General features: G+C 41.9%; 1 protein-coding gene across 1 annotated transcript in view; it reads right to left on the bottom strand.

The window, feature by feature from the left end:
• The window catches only part of Dcc (DCC netrin 1 receptor), a 961,067-nt gene extending 958,043 nt beyond the window's left edge, over positions 1 to 3,024 (bottom strand). Inside the window, exon 1 of the mRNA XM_048363596.1 lies at positions 2,770 to 3,024. Coding sequence (XP_048219553.1) covers positions 2,770 to 2,860 — 91 coding nt within the window. The 5' untranslated portion in view covers positions 2,861 to 3,024. The remainder of the gene's footprint in view (positions 1 to 2,769) is intronic.
• Between the last annotated feature and the right edge of the window lie 11,829 nt (positions 3,025 to 14,853).

The following is a 14,853-nucleotide window of genomic DNA, read 5'->3' as shown; positions in this document are numbered from 1 at the left end:
AGGCACTACCCTTCCCCTGGGCATCAAGTCCTCACCCTAAGGGGACACCATTCCCCAGGGGCCTTTGTGAGTTCATAAGAATCCCCTACAAACCCACAGCAGCTTCAGACTTTACCTAGACGGGGAAGGGCCCTGGGCTTTTGTGCTCCGCTCCACAATCCTTTGTTACCAATCAACAAAGTCTTTAAAACACTCTATGGAACGTGAATTTCACTGCCGGTGAACTAGACACTTGGCCTTATTAAGGGCACCTCCTACTGGCCCTTTCTTAAAGTGAACTATGTTTTCTTTATCTTCAATTCCTTGCCATGTTCCCCAGGACTCGCAACTGCTACTAAGCAAACGGTAGTCCTTAGAAACCTGAGACAGTGATCCAAATAATCAGTATTTAAAAAAATGGACCCTCCACTTTCCTGAAATCTGTGCAAACTGCACTGCAATTCATTTGCAAATTTTAAAAAGATTTATGTGGGTGGTTTAAAACAGTCACAAGACTATCCACCAGCAAATCCCTTGTATATGCAGTTCTGTCTGCTTTTGTCAGTCACAAATTTTCTATGAAGAGAACATGTTTTAGGAAATAAATACATTTTTGAGGAACCAAGACAATTCCAGATAAAGAGTTCTGACCCTCTAAACAACAAATTTAAATAAGAAGAGGTTATTACATTCGATTAGAGATTAATAAAACATATCCTGAATCCCTCTTCATTCATCTAACCCAAACTTTGCCAGACAACACTCTCTTCGAAGGAATTTAAAACACTGCCCTGTAATAGACAACACATCATGGTCCATATTTGCACAGTTTGCCTCGTGCAATATTTTCAACCACAAGCGTAAGTCACCCAGGAGGCTGAAGCCTTGAGACTCTGCAAAGGATGTTTTTTTCATCTCCTTGTCTGCTGTCCACGGGGCTCAATAGAGCAGAGGGCCACCCCGGGGCCAAGTCGATCCTGGGGCAGAAGAAGGGTCTTCCCTGCAGCATGTTAGTATCTTCGGATCTCCAGCAGGGAGGTGTTATTATTATTTTTGAGACATCTATTCATTAAGGAGAGGGGGTTCCGTGTCCTCCCTCCCTACCGCCCACCTTCTGCGGAAGTAATTGTCCAGGACAAAGCTCTGGGAGAGACAGGGGAGCAGGGAGGAGGGGACTGGGCCAAGAGAGAGGATCTGGCACACAGGCAGCCAGGCGCATGGGTGCAGGATGCGAGCACCAAAGGCGATGTGTATGTGTATGCGCGCGCGCGCACACACACACACACACACACACACACACACACACACGCTCTTCTTACACTGGTTCATTCTGCCTGGCTAAAGGAAGATGGAGAGTGAAGTCCACCCACAAGCTTCAATGCGCTCTTGCCCGCGTGTGACCGCACCAGGCTTTGGGGAGCCTCTCTCGGCTCTGCTACTTCCCTGCCCTGGGTCTCTGGGCGAGCAAGCCTGAAAGAGGCGCCTTTCTTAGCTCTTTTTTTGCAACCCGGGGCCATTCAGCAAGTCCCTGGGACAGGAAAGCAGGAGCCGCGGGGACTGAGGACTCCGGGGAGGCTGAGGACTTGGCCACTGAGATTTAATTCTATTCCTAATTAATTTCCCAGGCGCAGGTTGGGGCACTCCTACCCAACACCTGGTCCCTGGTCTTTTCTGTTCAATTTAGGGAAAGGTCTCTTGGGAAGGGATTAATTTGAAGGCTCAAAGAATTGAGTGTCTTCCCTCTCCCCATCGGGCCGACTCCCTGCCCCTGTACCCCGCCTGTCTACTTGTGGCGGGGTCCCACAAGCCCAGTGCGTCTTAGACCGAGTCACTTTGCTCTTTTTTAAAAATTCTTTTGCACATCGAAGCCCTCAGTTCCGTACCCAGAAACTGCAGGAGCTTGGGGGCACCCTTCTCGTGTCCCTCCTTTCTCCTGTTTTTAGCCTAATTCAACCCACAAACAGTTTTACTATTTTTTTTTTTTAATTAGAAGCTGCGTGTGCCAGCGCCTGAGCGGGGCGGGGGTGGTGGTGGTGGTGGGTGGGAGCAGTTTTCCCTAATATCAATCATTTGGAGTTTAAAGGTGTCCTTTGGATATTTGGAGACTTGGCGTGCTCCCTGCATTCAGCTTTAGGGAAAAATAATAATAAAACAGCCCACTTGCCTCCTTCTGGCAATGCTGCGCCTCTTTAAACATCACGGGCCCTTCTCCCAAGTGCCCAAACACAAGCACTGTCCCTTTCCGGATGATCCATCAGCAAGCTCCAACCACCTCCCACCCCCCCCACCCCCAAAAAAAATCCAATCTCAGAGGCGTCGATATTCACGAACAACCCCCGCCAGCTACGGCCCACACAGACTTCTTCAGAGCCCCCCCCCCCCCGAGTGTCATCGCCGCTGGCTCCCGGGGCCCCCCATCCACTTGCAACCCAATTCCTTTCAATCCCATCTCCAACGCCTGCCCCAGCCCGGTCCTCCTCCTCCGACCCAAGCAAGTCTTTGCAAAAGCAAAGATGCCAGAAGCACTAGATTTAAAAAGAGAGCGAGCGAGCGAGCGCGAAGGGACGCAGCTCTCTCTCTCCCCCGCCACGGACACCCTCCGCCCCCAGGAGGTGGAGGGGGTGGTGGTGGAGAAAGTCGTCTGGCTTTTTATCATCCAAAAAGAAACAGGGGGCTTCGGTCGCCCAATATCTTATTTCCTCTCCATCCAAATTGCACTCTGGCCAAAGGGAAGCAGAGAGGAAAGGGGTTCCCGGGAAGCAGCGAGAAGAAAGGAAAAGAACCTCTTACCGGTGACTTGAAGATGCGCGTTGAGCAGTGAGGCTCCGAAGAGTACAAAAGCCAGCTTGGGTACCCACACACATCCAAGACTATTCTCCATATTTCAGCCAACACCTTCGGGGCCAGGGGTCCTGGGCAGCGGCGACACTCACACACATGCACTCACACACACATGCACACATGCACACACACACATACACACACACGCACGCACGCGCGCCGAGCCCCTTCGGCTTCCTCCTCCTCCTCTTCCTCGTCGTCCTCTTCCTCCACCTCTTTCTCCACCTCCCCTGTGCCTCTTCTGTCTCCCAAGCCTTTTTCCTGGTCCACTGGCAAAAATCAGCAGCAGAAAGAGACAGCAAAAAGTTCCATTCAATCGAAGAGATCCAGAGCCCCCCGGTTTGTTTTAAAATATGCCTGGCAAAACTAACTCAAGGAAACGCAAGGAGGAGAGAGCAAAGGGAAGCCGGCGCTCCGCGGGGCGTGCGAGACATCAATACACCCCAGATCCAGGAGGCACCCAACGACGGCGAAGCGATCCCGGAGCTGACTGGGCATTAAAAGGTGGAGGCTGGATCCATGTCGTCGGTTGGGTAAAGTTGGAGAGCGAGGTGGGGAGAGAAAAAAAAAAAAACCCCACACACATCCGCGAGGTGCTGTTCGTTTGGCTTCCACGGAGAGCGGAGGGGACTCGGGGAGGGAGGCAAGACGGGGGGCTGCGCTCTCACTTGTTACTGGGGTGTCCGCCAGCAGCGTGTGAGCTGAGACTTGGAACAGTACTATCCATTGATCCGGAGAAGTGGAGGGCTGGGAGGGAAAATGTGGAAACCGGAGGGAAACGAACTGGATCAGGCAAAGGATTCCACGCGCAAGGGGGTGGGGACGGAGCGCCTGGGCTCCCGGGCGGCGGCGAGGAGCGGACCGAGCCGCCTGCTTTCCTTGCCGAAGCCTGCGCCCCGGCTGCCGCGGACGCGCAGAGATGCCCTCTGTGGGCCAAGCGTGGGAAGTCACTTTTGTCAATGGAACCGAGAAACATCCGCAAGCTTGGCAATGATCTTTGATATTATTATTTTTTTTTCTTGACACTCCACGTTCAGAAGATTATTTTTATTTGATGGTGAATAGCTTAGGTGGGTGATGAAGCTTAGGACAAATGGCCAAGGCGTTTACTTCCTTCCTTCCTTCCTTCCTTCCTTCCTTCCTTCCTTCCTTCCTTCCTTCCTTCCTTCCTTCCTTCCTTCCTTCCTTCCTTCCTTCTTTCTTTCCTTCCTTCTTTCCTTCCTTCCTCCTTCCTCTCACCTGTTTAAAAGGGAATTTTCTTTCATTCAAATGAAATCACCTGAGATCCAACTCTTCTAAGCCAGGAAACTGAGGTTCAGAAACACACAACCGGCCAAGTGCCAGACCACTGTTTCCTGGCACAGCTATAATCTTTTTTTGGGGAGTGAGGTGGGGGGGGAAAAAGGGTAGCCAGGTTTTTTTTTTTAATCTGTTTTTCACTGTTCTATAAATGTCATTCGCTGCTTTATTCAACCTATTTTCAAATGCTTACCATATCCAGGGGTTTCTGATCAACCTGGGAAACAGAAGAGATTTAGTAAGGTTCCTTCTCTATTCCTAAGGATTTTGGGGGGGAGGTGGGGTGGGTGGGCTGTGTTTCTGGTTTTGTTATGTTTTGTTATGTGCGAGTTGGGAGAGAGGCATAAAGGGAGGCTTATAAAATATCATTATGCCATGGTAAATATGATGGTTGACATAATGAGAAAGCAAGAAAGACACTTTGCCAGTTGACACAAAGTCTAGCTCTGGCCCAGCCTACCAGCACCCCACCCCCTTCGCCCAGCAGGAAACTTAAGGCTGAACAGGAAAGCCCTTTCAGAAAAGTGCTTTAAGCTGAGCTGATTTGCATACTGCTCTCCATGGTGACACCTCCAAGTGCCTTTGACAGGAGAAGTTGTATGTCGCTCATCTTTGCACCCCTCACAGACATTAAGTAGGACCTGGAATAACTCACATGCCAATCTATTTTAGCTGAGTAAGTGAACTTGCAAACCAATGACTTTGCCCTGCAAGGGTGGTGAATAAAAGCAAAACTCCAGAAAACAAGCTCCTTCTCTTAAAGGGATGCTTAGCTGCAGGTTTCTCTGGGTCTTAAAAGGGAAACATGATTGATTCCTCCTGTCTCTCTGCCTCATCCTTTTGTGTCACTAAAGTCCACCAGGCTCTGAAAGAATAAAAGAGAAATAGCCATCTGAACAGGGGAATAAAATCACTACCAGGGACACACACGTGTTACCAAAATCAACAAGAGTGTTCAAGTCTTTAGATACGGGCCTCATTCCCTTCTTGTAAAGTCAAAGAGAGAAATAGTCATGATGACTACATCAAAACCTTCTGAAGTACATTAGACACTCATATTTCTCAGAGCATTCACGCCCCCATTGGCTGAAGTTGAAGCCTGGGAAGGAAGAGAGCTGGGCCACTACAACAAAGAATCTGAACTGGCTCCATGGATCATTCTGGAAGACCCCTGCTGACAACCCCTAGGGAATTCACCAACAGGCAGAAATGTTATGAAAGATGACCAGTCATCGAGCACACATTTTCCCCCATTGGGAGGGAATTTTTGCTTTCCATGAATTACACAAATTTAACTCAAGCATGACCCCCTCTTAAGTATTGTAATGGATTATGAGCTAAAAGAGTAATGATGAAGGGAGAAATTAAAATCCCTTTTTGAGAGTCCTATGTTCTCTATGTCAGTAAAGGTGATGTCCTTGAAGAATAGGAAGACAGTATTCTTTAGGATTCTTTAGAGATATGCGACTCAGACTCACAAAACAGCTGCAAGCATCAAGTCCCCTTGGCTATGGCCCTTTGGATCTCATGTCCACAGTAGCCCAGGCCCTCAGTCCACAGACCAATGTGCATCTACAGGAGGTCAATGACTTCTCTACCTCCTAGATAATCATTTGGTTCCTTAGCTGACAGCAGCTACAGTTTCTTGTGTTCTCTCCCCAAGAACTCTTTCCATCTTAGACAGCTAACGTCATCATCTGGGTTTCAAAGCCTCACTTGGAAAAAAGTTTGATATTTTTCTGACCCAAAACGTGTTGGCTTACAATGGAGAAACATAGCACTCCTTTATTTCTCTTCTTATAATTTCAGATCCTACTTAGTCAACAGGAAAAGAAAAGCCCACCAAAATATAAGACGGGAAGATGAAAGAAATGGGATTGGTAGGAAATAGTTCAGTATCATGAATTTTCTTCATGTAGTCTTCAAATCATTTGGTGTTGAGAACCCCTTTGGGGTTTTCATCTGCTGAAAAAAAGAAACATATGGAATTCGGACACACTTTTGTACTTTAGAGACAAATTTATCAGTGTTTTCATTTCTCCAGAATACATCTGTTGTAAATTATGTGGGTTATATGTGTTTGTGGGTGGGGAGGGAGTCAACGAGAACCCTAATTTTTCTGACTTTAACACCAAAACATAAGCCAAATTAACTGTATGAAATTCCTTTTAGAGTTCTCATTCTAAAACAGTGTAGGCCTTGCCTTAAAAGGAAAAATTACTTACCTTAATGCATTTGTCTTCTAATATCATGATCTGATTCTGGATCCCTTTGAGAAGATATTTTAAGAATTTATTTGCAAAACAATAATATCTAGTCATAGTAGATGATACATATTAGACTATGGACTTGACTATCCTGCAGATCAAATCATGTGAACATTAAAATGTGTTGATCTAACATTTAAGAATGCCAATTACTATGTTGGACATTTGGCCTGTATATAATCTATATAAAGTATGCAAACATAAATCTGATAATTATTTCTCCTAGCTAATTTATAACTATGAAGTATATTTTATTTAACATTTGGTACTGGTTTTAGTTATTTTTTAATGTATGTGTTTACAGGAATTACTCAGAACATTTTTTCCCTTTATTTTGGTGATAGTTTGCTATGAAGGCAACACTGTTTCACATTTTCAATCACCAAATTGAGAAGCAGATCTGGAGTCACTTTTGCTATAAAGGGTGGCATCTGTCTTCCCAGTCAGGATGATGACTTCAGAGACATTTTCTGGGTTGCCCAGAATGAGGATTTTGGGGTTGTCAAGGCGGCATTGCTAGAAAATCTTTAACACCTGAATTGTATAGGAATATTAGCTTCAATAAACAGGCTCAATGAGAAAAAATCTGAGGTTTCCTGGGTCTCCCTGAGGAACAGAATAATGCTTATCCACTTTCCAAAATGTGTACATCCTGATCCTCACAACTTTTCGATATGTGACGACATGTGGGAAAAGCGACTTCCAGGTGTGACAAATGTCAAGTTCAAGAAGACATTTTTCCTTGATTATCCAGGGATGTCCAGTGAATCCATGCCTGCAAAATGGGATGAGGTAGAAAGTCAGATTCAGAGGACACATGATGACAAATGCAGGGCAGACTGCTGCTGTTGTTGGAAGGGCTCATGAGCCAAGGAGTAGAGGTAGTATGAGCAAATGCAGACTAAAATCAGGTTCTGTCCAAAGCCTGAATAAGGAATATGGCCCTGCTGGTCCTTTGGTTGTAACTATGGAACTCCCATATTTGGGTATGTGATAGACCAAATTATAAGACTGTAAATTGGTTTTAAGCCACCGAGTTTGCTGTACGTTGTGATTTTAAGCCTCTGAATGTGCAGTACATGGTGATAAATTTATAGTTTGTTGTGGTAGGAAGCTAGTGTAGATTTTGGCACCACGAAGTGTGAGGCTGTTGGAACGAACGTTTAAAAATGTGCATGTGGCCTTGGAGTTGGGCAATAGGCCGAAATTGGAGGAAATTTTAAGAAGTACGATAGAAACTAAAAAACAAACTAGATTGCCTTGAACCAATTACTGGCAGAAATATGAAACCAAAGGTTTTTCCAGTATATTTTATGAAGGAAACAGACCCTTGTAGCACAGAGGCAGAAAATGTAACATTGTTGTTCCTTACAGTTATGTGGGAAGCAGAACTTGCAAGTGATGAATCTGGATATCCACTAAGGAGAGTTCCCAACAATGTGTTGAAGACTTAAAGCTATGGCCAGATTTCTCTCTTCCATTTATACTAAAATAGCAAAAAGAAGAAATGAGGAACTGTTATACAAAAGGGAAAAAAGCTAGTCTTTGATCACTGGTGAAACTCTCAGATTATTTAGTTTGCAAAAAGCTACAGAAACTAAGAGATTGGTGGGCAGACAATCAGATTCTGAAGTGAAAGCTCAATATATGACTAAAAAATTTCTCAAGTAATCTGTTATAACAACAATAGAAAATATACAGGATGTGAAAATGAGGTTGAAACTGGAAAATGTATATGAAAGGAAGGAATGAACCAGGTCTTATTAACATTATCTGAGGAATAAGCCAATTTGTTTGGTGTCAGCATTGTCTTTACATTTCCCGATTACAAGGTTTAATTATACTATTAGTAAACATAGGCAAAGGTGAGTGTCCCCCTTTTCCCCTTTTTATTATTGTTATCCTTATATAGTGTACAAAGGACTTGCCATTTAACAAAGCAGTTTATGAATACAATATATCTTGATAAGTGTCACCACTTTCAATATTCTCACCCATTCCTCACCTACCCACCCTTTCTTTCACGCTTCTTAATTTTGTAGGATATACACAGGATTCTTGTCTGCATTTTCCCCCTCTTCTCTTCATTAATCCACCCCTTTCCTTTCTACCACAACCCACCCCTTTCAAGTATCGGCTTCCTGCTGAACTCTGATTTTAACAGAAAAAAAAAGTACAAATTTGTTCTTTATTAATTTTATTTTCCCACTAGGAAATGTTTGGCTTTTTCCAGGTTTCCAACTGGTTTTTGGTTGGCAGGGTTAATAGAAATCTAACTCTTGGTGTGATCTGATATGATCAGGAAGGAAAGGCTTTGATACTGTTGTTACTCAACTATCTTCCTCAGTGCTCATGTTTATATGAGATAATTTGGTGGTTAATAGGAAGATGTGGAAAGTTCTTGCTTTCAAGCAGCCTCCAATCCAGATCAAGAAGGGAGATCGTTCCCTTGACATGGAATTGGAAGCTACACATTGGTAACACATTTTTGCTTTTGTATTTATTTAAAGTATCAATTTAATTCACAAGGAGGAAATGAGATGGTCAAAGATTATTAAATACCATGTATTTAATACCTTCTTCTGAGACTATTAACAAAGCAATGAGTTGAAGTTTGAGGTGGTTATGAATATGTAAATTTCTGAATCAGTCTGGCAGAAGAGGGTAATTTGAGAAGGAGCATAGTAGGAGGAGCATCCTGATCATGAGAGACTTCTAGATTGCTGGTGCTCTAAAAATACCCAAACTTCCATCCTCAGATGTCCTCCAAAGAGCAAATATCACTTGTAAAAGAGCTGAATCATTTTGGTTAAACTTTAAATAATAGAAGACGTACTAATTCATGAAAAACCAAAACAGGCTGATTTCCTTGATACACAAAGAAATCGAACAGCTATAGTTATGACTAGCTACAGGTAACTAAGCTTGAAATCAGTCCCAGTAAGGACATAGAAATTAATTATTCAAGATAAAGTGTATAAATAATTATGAACAAATGCTAAGTCTATGGGGTCCAGCATGGGTTCTCTTAGAATAAATTAATCTTGATTGGAACAGCGGGAAAATATCTCATACAAATGATGTTTAGATTTCAGCAAAGCATTTTATAATATATTCATGACATTTTTGTAAATACATAAGTTAAACCTGATCAAAACTACCCTTTGCTATTAATAGTACTATTACTGGTAACTGTTTCTAACATGTGTATTAATTTGCAAGGATCAATGTGAAGTTAGGAAATTATTCTTTATGATAGCATAGTGCTCTACTTCCCTGTAAACTCATAGCAAATAGTTTTTTTTTTTTTCTTTTTTTTTTTTGGCCAGTCCTGGGCCTTGGACTCAGGGCCTGAGCACTGTCCCTGGCTTCTTCCCGCTCAAGGCTAGCAATCTGCCACTTGAGCCACAGCGCCGCTTCTGGCCGTTTTTCTGTATATGTGGTGCTGGGGAATCGAACCTAGGGCCTCGTGTATCCGAGGCAGGCACTCTTGCCACTAGGCTATCTCCCCAGCCCCAGCAAATAGTTTTTAATTGATAAAGATAGAGATGCTGTCATGCTTAACAAATTAATAGTATAAAACTAGGAGGCATTATTAATATATTGGTTGATCCACTTAAATTCAAAGAGCTCGGGAATAGGAAACAATGAAATTAAAATCCTAAAAGAAAAAAAAAAAGAACACATGAAGTAATACTTGTAAAACTCTACATACAGTGACTTTTACCCAACCTCCCTCATGCCAGACTTCACTACCACAAATAAAGGATATAAAAAGAATGGATCTAACTCTAGCTGAGTGTGAAGACAAATGAACAGCCCAAGAGTTTAGAAGAAAACTGTGTGACGTATCCACTGAAAATCTAGGGCCGGGATAGACCACTTGTGCTATGATGGTAACCCAAGCCAAGAAGGTAAATTCTTTTTTTTTTTTTTTTTTTTTTTTTTTGGCCGTCCTGGGCTTAGACTCAGGGCCTGAGCACTGTCCCTGGCTTCTTTTTGCTCAAGGCTAGCACTCTGCCACTTGAGCCACAGCGCCACTTCTGGTCATTTTCTGTATATGTGGTGCTAGGGGAATTGAACCCCGGGCCTCATGTATACGAGGCAAGCACTCTTGCCACTAGGCCATATCCCCAGCCCCAAGAAGGTAAATTCTGCTCTGTTCTTCACCTCACACTCTATGTTTCCCTGTTTAGAAAGAACCTTAGTTTCAAAATTATATATCCTTTATCTTCCAATTACTCTTCTTTCCTTACATGGTTATTGCCTCTCAGTGAGTTTAGAATTAAAATTAACCTGCCCTAATGAATAGAAATAGCTGTATAGTTTTATTACATGCTTTTTGGATATAGTGTCTTCTGTATCCATTAAGTGTGACGTGTATTATGTTTTATGTTATATATATATATATATATATATATATCAATCAAGTGATTTAATGCGTTAACATTGCATGACATTAGTTTCCATATAAAATTGCATATGATCATAAACAGTATAATAACTAACAATTTTGGAATGGTGGCAGGAGGTTGAAGTCCCACTCTGTGAGGAAGTAGGTCTGAATAGAGAAACTGAGAAATGTACTTCCCATGGTCATGTCAGGGGAACACGCAGGGGTAAGAGTGCATGCCTTGTTGCCACACTTGGGAGAGACTGAATGTGATGTGCAGTAAAAGAGGAGCATGCTGTCACCTCCCATGAGCCTGTTCCATGCCTGATGTTAAGCCAGGAATTAAATATGTGACCTTCTTTCATGTGTGGCACAACCTTAGAAGGTATTTCCCCTCTCATTCTCAGATGGAAGTCTGATCCTAAGAAAGTTGACATTGCCAAACGACATGACATCCTTGATAAACAGAAGAGCTCAAACATGAGTGCTCCCTATCTAATGCATAGTCACCAATTCCACTGGAAGTGACCAATGGTCCTTCTGTTCCCAGCTACATGTCCAGGACCGAGGTAACCACTAGAATGAGCTGCTCAGAGAGGCTCTGAGAAGGGAATGAATATCATCTTTGAATATGGACTTTGTCTTCAGTTACATCATGGACTGTGGAATCCTAGAAAGTATTATTTCAAAATACTCTACCCTGAAGTTCTTAGCATAGTTAGGATATCCAAGTATTTGCAACATAACACTTTCAACCAACAGTCTTCAGCTTCCAGCTGGCTGCCCACAGGGAGAACAGACCTGCTTCCATCTCAATAATCATTTTTATGTTATCTTTGAGAACATGGGTAGGTTTTTTTTTTCCCCCTGTAATAACCCATGGCATGGAGGGAAAAGCTTTATTGATTTCCAAAATGGGAAAGGAGCTTTCTTCTGCACATCAGAAAGTGTCATTTTTGCAGTTGAATACTCTTGAAAATTGGTACTTTGGCACAACTCTGTTCACCAGTACTGGGGGAATACTCCATTTGAGACTGGAGGAACTGCTTCAGAATGAACGAATTTGTTGCTACAGTGGTAAACTACAAAGGCCTAATTGAATAATGGCTTGTTTCTAGTTCCACCTTGTGAAGCACTACAGAAGGCTCTATGGTAAGCTTTGATCCATGAGAAATTTGGGATGCTTTTCTTTCTGCAGTCTGGTCCTCTCTCTCTCTCTTTCTCTCTGTCTCTGTCTCTCTCTGTCTCTCTCTCTCTCTCTCTCTCTCTCTCTCTCTCTCTCTCTCTCTCTCTCTCTCTCTCTCTCTCTCTCATGTCCACAGCACTGACAGCACTCAGGACAAAGGAAAAGGAGACAAGCTCCCTCACTTTTGTGCCATGATTAAGGAGGGGAGGAAAACCTGAAAAGAAAGGTGGAGTTCTGCCTAGATAGTATTTACATAGACAAAAATAATAGATGAAAGGATAAAGGAGACATTCTAGTTCCAAGATATTATGTCACTTTTGTGAAATCATTACCATAAAATCATTAAGATCTAATTCTGCAGAGGGTTATGCAAGAACACTGACCCAATGCCCTTTTGACTAGCATGAAAATACAGACCTACTAGCTCCTGCACCCAATATTGCCTTTGGTCATAGGCTTACAGACTGCATCCCCAAATTTCATACATTAATAGTTTTGTAAAGTCACCTGCTTGCTTCCCAAAACATCAAAATGTGAGTCTTAAAAAGAAATTCTCTTAAGTAACTTGGAAGTATAAAAGGTAAAGCAACTAGACCCTGTCTTGGAAATGGACTATATAACTTTTAGGGGAGGGAAAATCGGAGGGGGAAAACTGGGCGGGAAAGAAGGAGGGGTGGTTGAGACTGTTCAAAAGGAAATGTACTCACTACCTGAGTCATGTGCCTGTAATCCCTTTGCACATCACCTTTACAACAAAATTTAAAATAAAATAAAAGAGGATTAAAGAGAAAAGCAGCCATACAGTTTTAATTGCTTTTTTTCCCTGTGCAAAAGATCATTTTCTCATCAGCAGAAAATGCAAATACATCTTTTAAGACATTTGGTCTTTTTCCTACAAAAAGATAACATTCTGATATGTAAACATATATTTTTACCTGGCAGTCCTTAAAATAAAATTAAAAATAGAACACAGATTACCTGAAAATAATACATTAATATGATGAACTAGTTATAAAAACTTTAAAACTATAGATATTTATTTATACTTAATCTAATATATTTAATTTATATAATTTATTATTTAATATATTTAATATAATTATTTAATATGTTCAGCTATTACAATTATTTAATATATTTAATATTTGTTTTTAACCATTATATTTAGTGTTATGACTTTTCTAATTCCCTAAAAGAAAAACTGAAAAAATACTATTACATATTATATGATCCTACAATTCTCACTTACACACACATGCATGAGCACACACACACACTTTTCTAACAGAGCGTAGAGTTGGGACCAACTAAATCTAAGGTTAAAGCAAACAGATGTACTCACCATATGACTTTCATTGAGTTAAAAACATCTGAAGCTCGAATCCCTCCCCTTTAAAACGCAGACATGAACATGCTCCAAGAGTCATTGTGCTCCCAGCTTTTACTCAGCTGTTTCTTCTCAACACAGCCAGACAGCTTCTCTTCAAGTGTGTCAAAATCAGTCCTTTCGCTCCAAACCCTTCAGTGATCCAACATCTTATTCATCTTTCTCAAACTTAATCATCTCTCCCTGTCCCTGACTTTAATGACTTCCAAGACTGTAAGTACTAGCACTCTTTTTCCATTTTTGTCACCCCATCACTTTCTAGATGTTCTCTCACTCCGTCTATTGCTCCAGCCTCTGGCCTCACAAGATACCCACATCCTCAGGGTCTTCCTTCCTTTAGGATATTTCTAGCAAGGCATGTAAATGCTTCTCTCTCTAATTTCCTTAGATTACTTCTCCGATCTCACTTTCTCATGGAAGCCTTCTTTGAGCTTTCTTTCAGAGGTGCCAGAGAAGGATACGTTACTTACCATTTTAAATAACTAAATCAAGGGATCAGGGGAGTGTGCGTGTGTGTGTGTGTGTGTGTGTGTGTGTGTGTGTGTGTGTGTGCTCTTGAGCTTCTCCTTCACCTCACCAAATTTGCTGGTCCCTGCTTACTCATCTTGCAAACCTCAATTCTATCAGCTTCTTCAGAAGAACCACGGCTTAATAGATCAATTTCTCCTATTACAACCAGGCATCTCTACAGTTCCCGCACTGCTCTCTTCCCAGCAGTGATTTCATGTAAATGCTGATTAATGTTTGCCGTTCGGATTACACTATGAGCACTACTTATATTCTGAGTAGTGCTAATAACTAATAGACGGTCACCTTTTGAAGGAATGACAATATTGTCTTCACACACAGCTGTGGAAGATGTGGAATCTTGGAGCAGAGCCACCTTTCTTTCAATCTTGTCTCAAGTACTGGGAAATATCAAATTAGAAAGAATGGTCCTTGTACAAAATTATGAGCTCAAACTGTATTTTAGCATTGATTTTTAGCAGATTGAATGAACCTTAGTGAAATCCAAGAAGGTTGGGATAAGGATTGAGATAAATGAAAAGGCAGAGACCAACTCCTGAGATCCGGTAAAAAGGAGAGAACACTGTCATATAGAATCATGGGAATGGTTACACAAAATTGGATGCAACATTTAAAATTGTTTGTAAATTGTTATTCACATTGATTGACTTCAAATTATTGCATGGAAGTAGAATAGCAAAATCTGTAAATATATGTATATCATTATATGTCATTGTATAGAAATTGCATAAATAGAAAAAAAACAGAACAAAGCATACTAAAAAAATGAGTAATACATTTATTACCTTCCCCCATCCTTTTAATTTGTTTATATGATGTACTTTTTTATTTTATTGTCAAACTGATGTACAGAGAGGTTATAGTTTCATACGTTAGGCATTGGATACATTTCTTGTACTCTTTGTTACCTCCTTCCTCATTCTCCCCTCCCCCCTCTCCCTTTCCCTTTCTCCCCATGAGTTGTTCAGTTCAT

The sequence above is a fragment of the Perognathus longimembris genome, chromosome 15 (genome assembly GCF_023159225.1).
Source record: "Perognathus longimembris pacificus isolate PPM17 chromosome 15, ASM2315922v1, whole genome shotgun sequence".
Classification (NCBI taxonomy): Eukaryota; Metazoa; Chordata; class Mammalia; order Rodentia; family Heteromyidae; genus Perognathus; species Perognathus longimembris.
Note: the sequence above shows the minus strand (reverse complement) of the source record. Positions and strands in the feature narration are given on the sequence as shown.